The following is a 15,118-nucleotide window of genomic DNA, read 5'->3' on the forward strand; positions in this document are numbered from 1 at the left end:
TACTATCCTTTGGATAGGTTGCCACTATTCAGAGTCAAGCATTTTTTTAATGAACTCATTTCCACAGTGTCATAAAAGCAATTGTTGAAGAAAAAGAACCAATGTTGGTTTTTTATGGGTTAAAGACCTTAGATTTCTATAGCAGCATTTGGTAATAGGGATGGATGCCTTTCTCTTTTTTACCATTTTTGTTGATTTGGCTAATGAGGCCGTCTTTGTCATAATTATATAAATGGCTGAACACATATCATCCACTGAATTATAATTCTGCAAGTTCAAATTCTTTAAATTGTTGTCATGTTTTGCTTAATAAAATATCAATAGAAAACAAGTAACAAAGGTGAAACAAATTTATTCTCTCACACCAAAAAATCATACAAGAAGCTTGTAACAAAAACAACATAGAATGTATCTAGGAAAAAAAACAAACCCTGCTGAAAATACACTTTCATAAGCTTTTGAGCTTGGTTGTTGGTCAAAATTGTATCAGAAAAGAACATGGCAGGTTGAGAGCTTATGATATATAAGTGTCCATATTGTAAAGAGAGCTTTCCAGAAAAAAACTATCAATTTTGGGTTTGAGTTCCCTGAGAATTACTGAATAAAATATATTTCTTTTCCAAATTGTTATTTAAAATGCAGTGATATGATTATTAATTGTTTTGATGCTGTTCTGTGTAAACACACAAACCTATTCTGTTCTGAAGGAAATTTTCTGGTACTGTATATCTTCCCTGTACCAACTGAAAATTCATTTGAGCTAGTCCCTAAGGGATAAATTTTGGAAGTGCTGTGTGAGGTGAATCCTACTGATATCAGTAGGAATTGTATAGTACATGAAGCTTTGAAAATCAATTTCTTGAGAATATTCCATGTATGATTTTAATTCTGTTCATTATACAGATCTTAGTGGAGCTAATTAGATCCTTACACTGGTGTTTTCATTTCACAGTTGTTCTTCGTCTTCCTTCCCGGGTAGAGACATCTATTTTTTTCACAAGCTAATGTTCATAGTTTGTCTGAGTTTGAAGCCGTGTTATTTATTTTCTGGCCTTTGCACAACTCTTCATAGAAGATCTTATTAAATGATTCAGAATTTGTGAAGACAGTACAGGACTGATCTTGCAACACTTACTCCCACTGAAGTCCGCAGGAGTAAGGATTGCAGGACTGGGACCTACATCAGTTCATTCATATTCATCACTTTATACAGAAGTTTGGTGTATGCATATTAACATGTATAGTAAATGGTTTCCTTCACTCTCTATGTATGTTTTCATGCATTATTCCCATTGTGCCTGACCATATTAACATTCATTTTTCATGCAAATTCACCTTTCTCTCATCTTTGTTACCAGCTACTACTGTAAATGCTACTACTCCTCCACCACCCACTGTCACCACTAACATGCCCGATACTAATAGAACCGATAAGCCAAATGATGGTAAGAAATCCTGTGTTACATTTTTCCTTGTACTGTGTCTAGAGCAAATGTATTGTGTTATAAGGTTTATTTAAATATAACAAATGTCAAGTTTCACATATTGGGTTTGATTCTGCTCTTAATTACACTAGTATAAATCAGGAGTTACTCCATGTCAATCATGTAAAACTGGTTTGAGAACAGAATCGGGCCCAATATTTTTTTTAATATGCTTGCATATTTCTTGTATAAAAGTGAGCCATTTCCACATTATGTGTCACTTGTTATTTATATTGTTCATTCACTTGTTCATTCACTAATCTTCAAAGCACACAGGGCCAAGATAGATATTTTAAAAAGAGGATAAAAATAGACATGTCTTTGAGACTTTTAACACAGCTGCTGTTTAGGTGCCACATACCAGCCACATTTTCAGGTGGGCCAGTGGAACTTATCTATTCCCCATTGGTAAGTTTGAGAAGCCAAGTGGAATCTGTCTGTTGGAGCAAAACAACTTCTGCTGACTCAATAGGAATCTTTCCATTGACTTCAAGGGGAGCAGGATCATTATTTTATTTAGGAAAATATTGAAAGCATTGAATATAATGTAGTTTTCATTCAGAAAGATTAGGGAAACTTTAGTAGTTCCAGATGAATCAATTATAAGTCCACTGCTATTCACAGGAAAGTAGAGATTTCCTTTGACATTTTGTCAAGTTCTAAGAGATCACTTTCCTCAGGAGATAGTGTAGCATGTTGGGGGAGCTACCAAAATACAAATTAAGTAAAAATAATAATAGTAATGAATTGAAAGAAACTATTTTAACACAGCTTTCATTGGTTTTCTACAAAATATCACAAAAATCCTTGTCTACAGGGATTTCATTTTCAGTGGGCTCCACAGAATTAAATTAATGATTGTGCGTTTTTAACAAATGTGTTCATTCCTATTGGAGGATTTAAAACCTCTGGTAGTTTTATACTATAGCTTATTATGTCCTGCAAACATTACTGTAAAGTTCATCATAGAATTTAGTAGTTTATACCTATATTTTTCTTCTTTGATATTTGACTGTACTCTAGAAGAAAAGAGCCAGACCCTGGAAACTATTGAGTCACTTATGTCAAGGGGTGTTTCGTTTCTATTTATGGAGCCAATCCCAAGATGTTCACACTAAATAGTTAACCCAATACAGTAATGCTAAGATTTTCAAAGCCACATAGGGAAACTGGATACCCAATTTCCATTAAAATCAATGAAAATTGGATGGCTAACTCTTGTGGGTGTCTATAAAATTCTCTTCATAAAGCAGAAAGACTAAAAGACAAGATGCCAAATTCGTACTTAAAATAAGTAAATACAGCTTCCACTGAGCTAACAGAGTTTCTGACGTGAGGTGAATCATTTAGTTTGTATAAATAATTTTTCTTTCATCCATTAACTATATGGCTTGCTACATACAGACCTGTGGGAATTAAGAGTTCCTGCTACAATTATCTTCAGAATGAAGAGAAATTCACCTGAATCCTCCCACTCACTACTACAAGGGCACCAAGATTCTATGATAAAAGGGGTCAAAAATATAGGAATTATATCAACCCCAATTATTTGGCCAGTGAGACAAAGGCCTCTCCAACCCAGTAAAAGTTCATCACCTAAGGACCAAAACCCAGAGAGAAAAAACGCACACAACGTGTTCTTGCTACCTACTTCTGAGGCCACATCAGCTGCTTCTGGGGAGACTGAAGTTGCTATGTTGGATCCTTTTACAGAGCACAATACTGCAATAAATCAGTCAACCCATAATAGTGTTTTGAATCACTCTAGTGGCTTACTGAATGAGATTTATGATATAGCACAAATTCCAATAACCCCCACGGTTACAGTGCATTCCAAGAATGTAGGACTTCCTCTTCTGCAGAGTGAAAGTTTTAGTGCAGAACTAACATGGACTTTGACTGATGGATTGGATTATACTAATTCTGAGTCAACATTCCTCACTCTGATGAGCAAAAGCAACCTTTACAAACACACAAAAGAACCCCTGTGGATTTTTTCTTCTAATAGTGGCACATCCTCTTCCACACATGAAAGTATATACAATGTCTTGGAATCTCTCAGCTGGTGGAACAATGCTGCATCATATCATCATGTTATTTCTGACATTCCAGAAGAAAACTATCGTTCTCTGTCTAGCCTATCTGCTGCTTCTATACAATATGAGTCATCTTTTCAAAAAAGTAAGCTGGACTTACTAGAATTTTCACCTGAAAATGTTTACCTGGTATCCACTAAGAAAATCATGGAAGATGATTGTATTAGGAATAGTGTTTATTTTGAAGAAGCAAATGATGAATTGCAGTCTACAAAATTTAAATACTTCAAGGAGCATCAATCAGTAAACCTTAAAAAGGTAACCTCGAAACAGACTCAACTTTCAAATCCATCTAGTTTCTTCCAAGATATAAAAGAAATATATAAAGAAGCTATGCTTGATATCCAACCAACAGAAACTCTTATAACACTGGAAGACAGCACAGAATTGCTAAGATTGTCAGCACTCTTGCTAGCAACAAGAAAGAGAAGTTCAGAATTTCAACACACTGTTACTGTTTCACCAATTTATCAAGAATCCTTGAGTCATGCATCTTTGAAAAGTGACTTATTTATATTTAGGCCTTTGACCAAATTGCCAAAAGAGGAAGATGAAGAAGCATCTTCTCCAGAAGATGAATTTGAAATCTTCAACACACTTGTTTCTACCAGCAACTATATATATATACCTCATTCTTTAAAACCCTCTGCAAATATGCAAAGGAAACCAAATGAGATCCCTAGAAATGAAAAATTAGAAAGTACTTTAGACACAAATCATAATGACAACCTACATGAAGATTCTGTTTTTTCCACACCTGAGCCAGAAAACATGAACAGAATCAGTAATACCTGGAAACCAGGTTATATGAGTCTTCCAACACAGTATATTAATATTGCTCCTTCTTTACCAGCAAGTTTTTGGACTTTGTACTATAATTTCAAACAAGAGTCTCCAGAGTTTTCTGGGGAACTTTCAGAAAGCTGGTGGTTCTCATTTAATAAACTTTCTTCCTCAACAGAGAAACAGTCATTTTTTAGTTCCCCTACTGCAGCTGATAATATCCTTATGCACACTACTGTCATCAATACATCAGGTTATGGAACAGAAAAAATGAACTTTTCTAGCTGTATGTCATCTTTGGATATGGAAAGCTTTAGTTCAATTGTTCTGATCCCTTCACTAGGGATTTCAGAAAATATAAAAAGGAAAATATCACAGTCAAAAATGACCATTTCTCCTAACATAAATGTGTCTTTAAATTCTCATTTTCCTTCACTGGAAATGTCCTCACATCAGCCTTCCATGCAGTTACAGATGAGTACCTTTGATATTTCACATGCAACTTTCACAGACGAATTTAAAAGTGTTGCTAGTTTACACATGCAGACTTGGGATCAAATTTCAAGAGCAGATCAAATCGGCATGACCTTCCAACATCACAGGCAGACATTTGCTTCAATTTTCTTCACTTACTCGGCAGCCCAGCCTTCGTGTACAGAGGATAACTATATTGCCTGCTTACCTGACAGATCATCAGAGAGTTCGATAACCTATACAAAAGCTAATGGACCATCACAATCACAAAACATTTATATGTTCAAAGAGAGTAATTCAACAAGTGCTTTTGATAAGGGAAAAAATAAAGTTCAGCTAGATGTAGACACTGATTTTTTAGGAACACACAGCTCACTGCGTTCTAACTTCCTCACAATGACATTGTCTTTGGAAAAAACAGACACCCTTCATTCAGAACAAAAAATTAGGGCCAGTGCACATCCTAACAGCTGCTCAACATCATTGTTATTTTCTGCACCCTCACTATCACAAAGTCTTCAAAATGATCTTGATAAAATTTCACCAAGCTTGGGTCAGCTATTGAATGTAGCAGAGTTAAATTTACTAACAAAGTTATCAATTAAAAGCCACATAACTGTTCTAGAACAAAAATCTGTTGAAGATCCAGAAATCAATGTGACACCTTCTCTTCAAAAGGGAGTGCTCTATGATATAAATATTGGGAGTACTACTTTACTGATGTCAAATACTGAATCACTTCTTTCAGGAAGAGAATCAGAATGGGAGGTATACCACTATTCTAGCAGACAGATTGAAGGGTTTATTAACAAAGGAATGTCCTCTTTGAATTCCAGTAATAATCATACCACTGATTCGCAACTACAGACAATGCCTCTGTCTTTTGAAGCATACACCGATTATGGAAAAATAACAAATATATCTTTTATTTTGGAACCAACAATAATTTCAGTAGTGGCCAGTGCAATATCTCTGTCATCTCCATACAGTGGGACTTTTATTCATGCCACTGAGAGTATTTTAAACTCTGCTGTAACAATAACCGGAGCAACTATTCATCATTCTGTCTTGCATCATTCTGTCTCCCAAAGATCAGCTTCTCAAGTAATGTACCACCAGTCGTCTATTTCAGTGTATGAAAATCCCTTGGCCAATGCATCTGCTGGAACAAGCCAAATCTTCACCCCTTACAGACCACTGAATCCACTTACCAGCTCCTCAAAATTAGTTTTATCTTATTTATGTAACTCCTTCGCTGAACTGAGCTGCCTGTGTGGACCTGAGGTCAACTACAGTATGTCAAGGCATTAATCTAGATGTAGAGAAAATATCACCTCATCTCCTAGATATGCACTTTGTAGAACTGGATGTAGAAATATCCAGGTTTAATCCTTACATGTAGCTTCATGTAGATTGTAGAATAGCAATTTAATTACAGTAGGAGGGAATTTGTAACATATTCCAAAACAATCTTAGCACGTGCCATTAACATTTGGTTTCTAATAGCTATCTTCCCATTCTCTAACCAATAGAGCTCTAAGGAGACTGCTGGAATAATAAGTTGATTGCCATCTATTTATTTATTATTCTGATGTTCATTATTTTTATTTTTAAATATTTTTGGATTTTTTTAAATTACAGTATTTACATTTTTGTGGCTTTGATTATCTCAAAAAGTCAAATCCAGGGTCCAGCTCAAATTTAACAATGAAAGTTTTGAAAAATGTGAGGAAAATGGGAGGTGGGGGTGGGAATCCAATCCTGGTAATTTTGCTCATCTTCTATATTTTTGCAATTTTAATTATTTTTATTTATTTATGTTAAACTGCTTCTTTTCAGTCTACTTTTCATCAATTATTTTCCTGTAAAAATAATTTTCTCCATGTAACATATTTAAGGAGGGGGAAGCAATTTTAAGTGGGGAAGCACTTTTGGATTCACCAGCTGTCCTGTAGTCTCCTGAGAGTGATTAGAAATGTAGAGTAGTTCTTTGCTAGTCTGACTGAAACACGCTTTGGGTCATAATGTGGTGGTGACGTGAAACTATTTAACACTAGTTAATAGATGCTGTGTTAGAAAAGTATTTTATTTTGTACATTCAGATGATTTCACTCATATGTATGACACTATATAACTATATAAGAGACTATACATATAATATAACACTCTGTGTGTGTGTGTGTGTGTGTGTAACATATGTATGTGTACTGTGTATATATATATATATATTCACACAAAATATATTATCTAAAAATAATACATACCATGTATTTAATTATCTATATACAATATATACCATGTATTTTATTGTATGTATATACATATATACATTTGTATGTACATACATATCAAATATGTTAACTATATATAGTATATACCATGTATTTTACAGTACAGTATATTTTCTCTTTCTGAGTCCAGAATTAAACATTCCACTTTCCTCCATGAAATGATCACAATAAAGATAACAATGGAAATGCCATTTTCAGATCAAACCAAATAATGAATTTTTATCTTTATTTATTTATTTTTTTACTAGGAAAATATACATTAGTGTCCTTTAGATTATGACCTTTTGCTGTGAGAGTTTAGTTAAAACATTACTTGGCAATCAAGTTTCCTTTAAGGGCTTGACTCTGCACTGTTGAATTCAAAAGGAGTTTTCACACTGACCTTAGTGGCAGAAGAAGTAACCCATAACAAAGAGAAAAGCAAGTTCATGAGTAGGATGATGCAAAGTATTTACAATGAAATTGGGAAATCTCAAGTCTCATTCAGAATCTATTCAACTAAATCTATTTTTTCAACAGACTGTAGCATGATCTTCTATTTTAACAAAATCTTCAGCATTTTTGAAGTTTTGACTTTGATTTTTGAACTTGAGCTCTTCCACTCCAACCCAGGACCATGGCAAGGCCTCTCCTCAGCTGTTACTCCAGCCAATGGACTGTAAGAGCGGCCACAGTCCCTCCGCATCCATTTAAGTCATAGGATCTATATAAATGGAGATCTGTGGACCATGCCCATGGCTAAACGGTATTCAGAGGCAGTGCTGATACCTTTTCTATAGTTCATAGAGAGTAGGTAACCTCTATGGCCACTCAGCTGGTGGAGTCCTCCACAATCCACATGTAGAGCCTAATTGGTTTGGAGGTCCTTTTGCCACCCCGCCACATCAAGATGAATTTCACACAGAGAGAGCCATTTCCCATGAAAGCTGGCAAAATTTTGCAGTGTTTTAAAGCACAATTCTTATTTTGTGAAAAGTCAAATTTTTGAGTCACAAAATGGCCTGGAACAAAACTTATTTTATTTATTTATGTATGTTGAAATTTTGCAACAGGAAAAAAAGAATTGTTTACCGTCCCCATGAGTTTAGGGAGAATTTATCTAAAGTTAATTACTGTCACTTCAAAATACTCTTGTTCATGTTCTAAAGTCTCACTGACATCTAAAATGTGCCTCTTTAAAAAATGGCAAGATGAGGTTTTAGATTTATTGTATCTCAAGGCTTTCCAAATGAAGTTTGTTCATTTTGCAGTTAAAATATGGTTTGTCTTTCTAACTGCCAGCTGTGCAAACTCAACAGGGATTTGAGAACAAAGATTCTTCATGCAGTATTGTGTCCAAGAAACACCCATTGAACCCTACTATCTTCAAATTCTGTCCTTGGTTATTTTGTTGCTTTTAAACTGATGGATTCACATTTTGCTCTCAGACCATTGTAAATCCTGAGAGATTCCAGTAAAATCTGCAGAGTTTTTCTAGATTACACCAGATTATGTCCTGTTTGAAAACTCAATATTTATTATTATTTTATATTTATGGCATTTTCAGGATCTCACAATTACATTTCAGTCATATACAGAGCCATATCTACATATAAATTTAATTTTGTTGGACAGTAGGCCCAATCCTGCATTCCTTGTGTGCACTCAAACTCCTATAACAGCAACAAGTATTTTGGGTATACCAAAATCTGAGTTCAGACCCTATCCACCAAGTTATCTTTTGCTACAAAAATAAGGTCTTGAAGTTTTAAACAGAGAAAGTTTGGCAATATATTATGAATGATGTTCAATGTTTCTGATATTTGTAATACTGTTTTTAATGGACAGGAGGGCTATTCTACAGGATTTCCATTACTGTCTTCAATTACAAGCCCATTTTAGAGTCAAAAGTACAGAGTGTGGTGGCCGAATGGGTAAGTTAAGTTTCTCCCTATTTATGTGAGTTGTATATTTGTGAATCCACCTTAAATTATGTCAAATCGATAAGAGTTGGGGAAAAAGGGGGAACATCAAAGAAACCAGTTGGTCTAGTTTATGAACTCTTGGGAGCAGGGTCTGTTATTTGTTTGTACAGTAGTTAAAACAGTGGGAACATGCTACTTCTTTAGGCCCTTAGGTACCATGGGTAAAATTTTCAAATGTTATCTAAGGAGCTTGGGAATTTCAGTCCCATTTTCAAAAGTGATGTAGGCATTTAGGAACAGAAATCCATGTGTGTTAGGCACCTGGAACTTTTCAGAATCCCACCAGGTGGCTATCTGAACCTTTAGGCACCTAAATGCCTTTTAAAAATGTAGCCTTTATACATCTAAGTCTCATTCAAAGTCAACAGGACTTAGGATCCTAAGTGCCTAAGTCACAAATGAAAGTAGTGCTTAGGCTCCTAAGTCACTTAGGTGTTTTTGAAATGTTACTCTACAGCAATAGAAATGAGGGGTCAACACTACTAGTGGTCCGTGGGCCAGAGTTTGTGTATGTCTGGAGCAGGGATTCTCAAAGCCATGTATACTTGCTATGATTGTCATAATACCCAGAAACTGCCTTGTTTATTGTAGCATGCTCTCCCCATGCCAGGCTAGTTTTATGCTGTTCCAAGGGATCCAGAATTGTCAAGCCACCAAATGCAGCTTGATGTGCATAAGTGGATGGGCTGCAAACACAGGTCATCAAAGTGATCAGGAAAAGATCAGAAAATAATAATCAAGATACCGCCAGAAAGAACTCTCTCAGCAAGCTACTATTAGAATACAAAGAACTTCAAATATAATATTTCTGGAGGAGGCATAGCTCAGGGGAACCGTGTGATTTTCCAAAATAACTTTTGCCTAATATTGACATTTTACCGTAACATTTATTTATGTGTAATTAACTGCTTTCAAGCTAAAGCACATTGCAAGTATGAGGTTGTCTTAAAAATGAGGTCAACACATATACAAAAGCAGAAAAGTAGGCAGAACAGTAAGATCTTGTTCTTGTTTATGAGGTGTTTTAGAATTTGATTTAGTACATTAACCTTCTCTAACTCATATTAGGAGCTGTTTCACACAGATTAGATATGTGGGAGAATGTATTTTTATGTTCTGATAGCTGTTTGTTGTTGTTGTTGTTATTATTTGTTTATTTATTTGGTGGTAGAATGCCTACCTAGATAGGCCTCCTTTTTCTTTTTCATATAAATGTAAAGAATTTTCAATGGTAAATTACTGTATATCTGTGAAAAGTTTTGATAATACAGCAACCTGAAGTGATATTTGCATGCTACCAACACATAATTTTATATCCTAAAACAAATTTTTGGGCAAAACACTTTGGGAATATACAATAGTTGGAATCTGCTTTAGAGCATTTTGATGTCAATAACGTTCCATAAAGTGTCACATTGTAAATTAGATCAGGTGATGGTTGATAGATGTAATTGAGGCTCATTACTTTTTTGTTAGTGGCATGAGGTGGACATTTTGCTTTGTACAGGTGGAGGGGCAGCCTTTCTATTTTTCTATTATTACTATTATTTTTTCCAGAAGAAAAATCATTTCCTGATGATAGAATTATTGACACAGAGCTGCAGTATTTATATTTCTGTAGCAAGAGACCTTGAATCTGTACATTCATTATTAAAATAAATTATACTCTACGAAATGACTGATGTAGATTTAATGATGATGTTTGGTGGACGTTGGCACTGAAAAGTGACAATTATGCTTTATATTCTTATTGACCTGCTGCATCTAAATGTCTTAGAGAAGATTCCCATTGTTCTCTTAAAGCAATCAGTGAAAAGCTGGTCCATAGAGCACAGTTGGCTCCAGCCAGGTATTTCATACAGTGTAGGATCCTTAGGGCGGGGATCAATGGAGTAGTTGGTTTGCATTCCGTCTGAACGATAGGAGGTCTCACACCCTAAAAATTGATTAAATACAGTGTGTCTATCTTGTATATTACTCCCACAATGAGGTTATGAAGGGTCTAGTCTCGGTGTGCCAATCAGCCTACTGCAAAGACACATGGTGAACTGATGAAATTCTTCACTGCTGTAGTGTTGAAGTCACTGAGTATGGACTTCTGGGTTTTAATTCTTGAACATGGCCAAAAAAATACTTTGTTCCACTCTCTTGGCCACTGTAAAGTAGTCATTGAAAGAATGCAGTTGAGCACCATCAGGGCAGGCCGCAAAGTCCTTCTCCCCAGGACAGGTACTTTCTCGACTCTCAATTTCCTCTCAAGATCACAGTCTGGGGAAACAAACAAACAAACAAACCAACCCTCTCCATCCATTGAACTTTCACCCCCACAAGTTACAATTTAATAATCCTCCCCAGATTTACAAAATCCTCCAATGTCAGTCATAGGGCGGTGGTACCAGGCAGCCAGGCATTACCATCCTTGTAATTATTCTCTCTGTATTTTTCAGCTAAATCAGACCTTCCAGAACTGGAATTATACTGTGTATGTGGTCAATATCAGGTAAATGTTGGTCATGATTGGGAAAATACCTGATTTAAGTCCTTAATGGAGTTACAACACACTAATTGATATTTATGATTCTTGCTTTTTAAGTGTTCAGCCAACCACTGTGAATGAACTGACAAGGGAGAAAAGAAGCATCACTGATCAAAGGTAACATTCTGGGACTTTTTAGTGATAGAGGCAACACATACTATCAAAATTGGGTGTGACATTATTGCATGCTATGGGCCAAACCCTTCCGATTGGTAAATGTCATTTATGGCTACCTACTGCCCTGGATCTGCACACAAGCCTCACATTGGTATGATGTGTACTGTAATTTAAACTACCTTGGATTTAAATCAGATAGTTCAATGAGCTCCTTAAAACTTGGCTGATCATTTTTCAAAACTTAATTTTTACCTGTCACAAAATGTTGCAGACCTGTCTAACGTACATGGGAAGCAATATCCATTCTTCTGTCACAGCACTATCTATCTTAGGGTTTTCCGTAGCACCCATCACTGGTATCTAAGCACTATCTATGGAAAGAGGCATTTTTTCTCCTCTGCCTCATCTCTAAGGGCCTGATGCAAAGCCTATTGAAGTCCATAGGAGTCTTTCAATGGACAATGGATCAAGACCAGGTGGTAGAAAATCATGCTGGAACTGAATGCCAAGTTGATGCAAATCATACTACTTACCACATGCCCTCACTTCCTGATTTCAGTGGGCTGCTGATTAGGCACTAGGGTTGTGATTTGCAAAGATAGCCTAAGAAAGTCAGGTGTCTAACTACCGTTGAAAGCCTATGAGAGTTGGGTGCCTAACTTCCATGGGGTCTCTTTGAAAATCTCAATCCAAGTTGTGGGAGGCAAATGAGAAGGATGCTTATCTTCGGACTAAGAAAAGGAGTACTTGTGGCACCTTAGAGACTAACAAATTTATTAGAGCATAAGCTTTCGTGAGCTACAGCTCACTTCATCGGACTGAATCAAGGGCAGGTGGCCAAAACACACTGGCTGCTGTGGGGTAAAGAGAGACTGCATATGGAGTACATCTCCTGGCAATGTAGGTAACTGCTTTGTCATGAAGATGTACATGTGAATTGTTGTGACAGGATAGAGCCTTTTATCCCATGGTAGCCCATTCAGGGATCGTTGTCCGGAGCTAGTTTCTGAGTTCTGAGCTCTCAGTTCTTGTATACTCTTCCTTACTCTTAGTGACCTGACAACTGCCTGTGAGAGATGGATGTTGTCACCACTGAGGGAAGGAATCAAGGGATGCAGAGGGGATGAAAAGCTTTTCCTTCCAGTGTCCCTGCATCTATTACCATAGAATTGGCTGCCCAGCCTGTCAGCAGCCCTGCTCCTCTAATACAATTACAGGAGACTCAAGCAGGTTTCAGCCTCACATCCTCCTACTATCACCCCTAGGACTTTTTTCCTCCCTTTTCTCTCTATTCTGGTCTCTAAGAAAAGAAGGGAAAGAGGAAGAAATATCTCTTTCTACTTACAGTGCTGGAAGTCTGTGTGTAAGTGCTCTGTCTGACAAGGTGCTAAGACTTCTGGGTCCAATCCAGCAAAGCATTTCAGCATTATTTAATTTTAAGAATGTGAGCTTTACTTCAACAGGACTATTTACATACTTAAAATTCAGCATGCCCTTAGAGTGCTTTGTTGGATCAGGCCCAGAGTGCTCAACACCATTTCGGGATTGAGCTCTGAGATACCGGTTCAGCGCTGCACATGACTTTATCAGAAGACTGTCCCCAGACAAGTGGCCTTCAGGAACTGGAGGCAAAATCCAGGGAATCCAAAATAAAGTGCTAAATTAAATAACCCTTATCTTTACTCCAAAGTACCTTGTGATATCTAAAAGTATTGGCTGGGGAGTAAAACCATCCTCTAAATCACTTTTTTAGAAATAGGAATGTGCAGTTCTGAAGGTAAGACTTTGTCCTTTTCCTTTTTCTTTTAGTTCTTGGAGTTTATATTGCTCCTTCAATATCCTTCTCATCCCACTGTGTTCACTGTCATGTTGTAAGGAGTTAGCCTAGCTGCTATGCAATTAATCTTGCTGTTATGAATCCTCCTAATATCTAGCAATGTGAATTTATGGGTACTATATGAACACCCCCTTTTCTTGATTCTTCATTCATCACATTGCATTTCAGAGGTAATGGGGATTATGTCTAACTCAATACAGTACAATTTTTCAGAAGTCAAGGTCTGATCCAAAGACCAAATAAATACAATGGCTTCAATAGACTTTGGGTCAGGCCCAAATAGAATCGAAAGCATTGTCCCTTCATTATGAGGTATTTATTTCAAATATTAATTGTGTTACATATAACAAGAGTCTGTTACTCTAGGTTGTTGTGTTGCACATGCCACACAAAAAAATAAAAGACCTATAAGGCCCGAGATTATGTCTGAAGAAACTGACTGAAATAATTAGGATTGCCTGGGTGGAATTAAGGGTGGAATTTAGCTCAATGGGTGTTTTGAGTAGAAATTAAAATTACTTGCTGTATCTTTCTAGTGTTTTTTTGTTAGTGGCATGTATTTTCATCTCGTAATGTCACATAGAGTGGAATCCACTGGGAAAGCCTGTATTCTTCCAGTGCCAGCAACAAGTGTGTATACATTTCTCACAATATACTGTCTTGTCATTGCAAAAGCAGGGGATTTAGCTTCCCAGTAGTCTCCACTATTCCTGTCTCTAAAGACCAGTCTTTCAAATCCTTGTAGCTCACATATATTAGTACACAGATATTTGCAGTATTGACAGAGGAAATCGATTGAATCTCAGGTAAAGACCTAAAAAAACACCTTCCCTGTTACTTCCTCCAGACTGATGACTTTAAAATGTTTGTTAAAATTTTTCAGTTTCAAGTTTTTCTTGGCCAAGATTCAAAAGAAACCAAATAGCATTTAGGGTAAAATTTATAGCTATGAAAAGTTAGCTGGTGACACTTGTAAATCTTTATCCAAAATGGAGGTAATATTTATTTCTTACTTTTAGGATGATCTGGTAGAAGGTCTTAAACTTTCTTTTTTTATGGATGAGTCTTGCTCTCAATGTGTATTCATAAGGATTTTTAAATAAATTATCAAAGATTATATTTTCTTGTTTTCCATACTATGGACAGTCATAAATAATGCTGATCTCTTAGTTTCAGGAAGCTCAGTATGTCATCTATCTAATACATTTCCCTTTGCTTTCAAATACTTTTCATTCCATTTTCTCTCAGGTTTTTTCTAAACCCAGACGGGCTCTGAATTTAAAACTTCAGTCCTAGCCCATAAGCATCATGGCCTTTGACCTTATCTTCTGTAGATGTAATCCTATTTGTCTTGGTCTTTTTAACTCACTCAACATCATCTCTCACCTACTTTTCTCTGATTTTTGCTCAGAATCATGGTCTTGGTTCTTTAATTTGTCTGTCTTAGTATCTATCCTCTTTTTTTGCATTCGTCCAATAATTTTTTAATGCTCTAACCTCACTCTCTCTGTGTCCTTACCGTGCATATAATTATTT

General features: G+C 36.2%; 1 protein-coding gene across 10 annotated transcripts in view; it reads left to right on the forward strand.

Annotated features, from left to right (window-relative positions):
• The window catches only part of ADGRG6 (adhesion G protein-coupled receptor G6), a 158,352-nt gene that overhangs the window by 81,328 nt on the left and 61,906 nt on the right, over positions 1-15,118 (forward strand). For 9 of the 10 annotated variants that reach the window (XR_006280009.1, XM_038396397.2, XM_043511119.1 and 6 more), the window contains 4 exons: positions 1,359-1,445; positions 8,956-9,041; positions 11,540-11,592; positions 11,686-11,745. Coding sequence is in view for 9 of the 10 variants with exons in the window: in XM_038396397.2 (XP_038252325.1) it covers positions 1,359-1,445; positions 8,956-9,041; positions 11,540-11,592; positions 11,686-11,745 (286 nt within the window). In the remaining variant the exon portion in view is untranslated. The remainder of the gene's footprint in view (positions 1-1,358; positions 1,446-8,955; positions 9,042-11,539; positions 11,593-11,685; positions 11,746-15,118) is intronic. The other variant, XM_043511118.1, reaches the window with a different exon arrangement.

Source organism: Dermochelys coriacea, chromosome 3, assembly GCF_009764565.3.
Source record: "Dermochelys coriacea isolate rDerCor1 chromosome 3, rDerCor1.pri.v4, whole genome shotgun sequence".
Taxonomy (NCBI): domain Eukaryota; kingdom Metazoa; phylum Chordata; order Testudines; family Dermochelyidae; genus Dermochelys; species Dermochelys coriacea.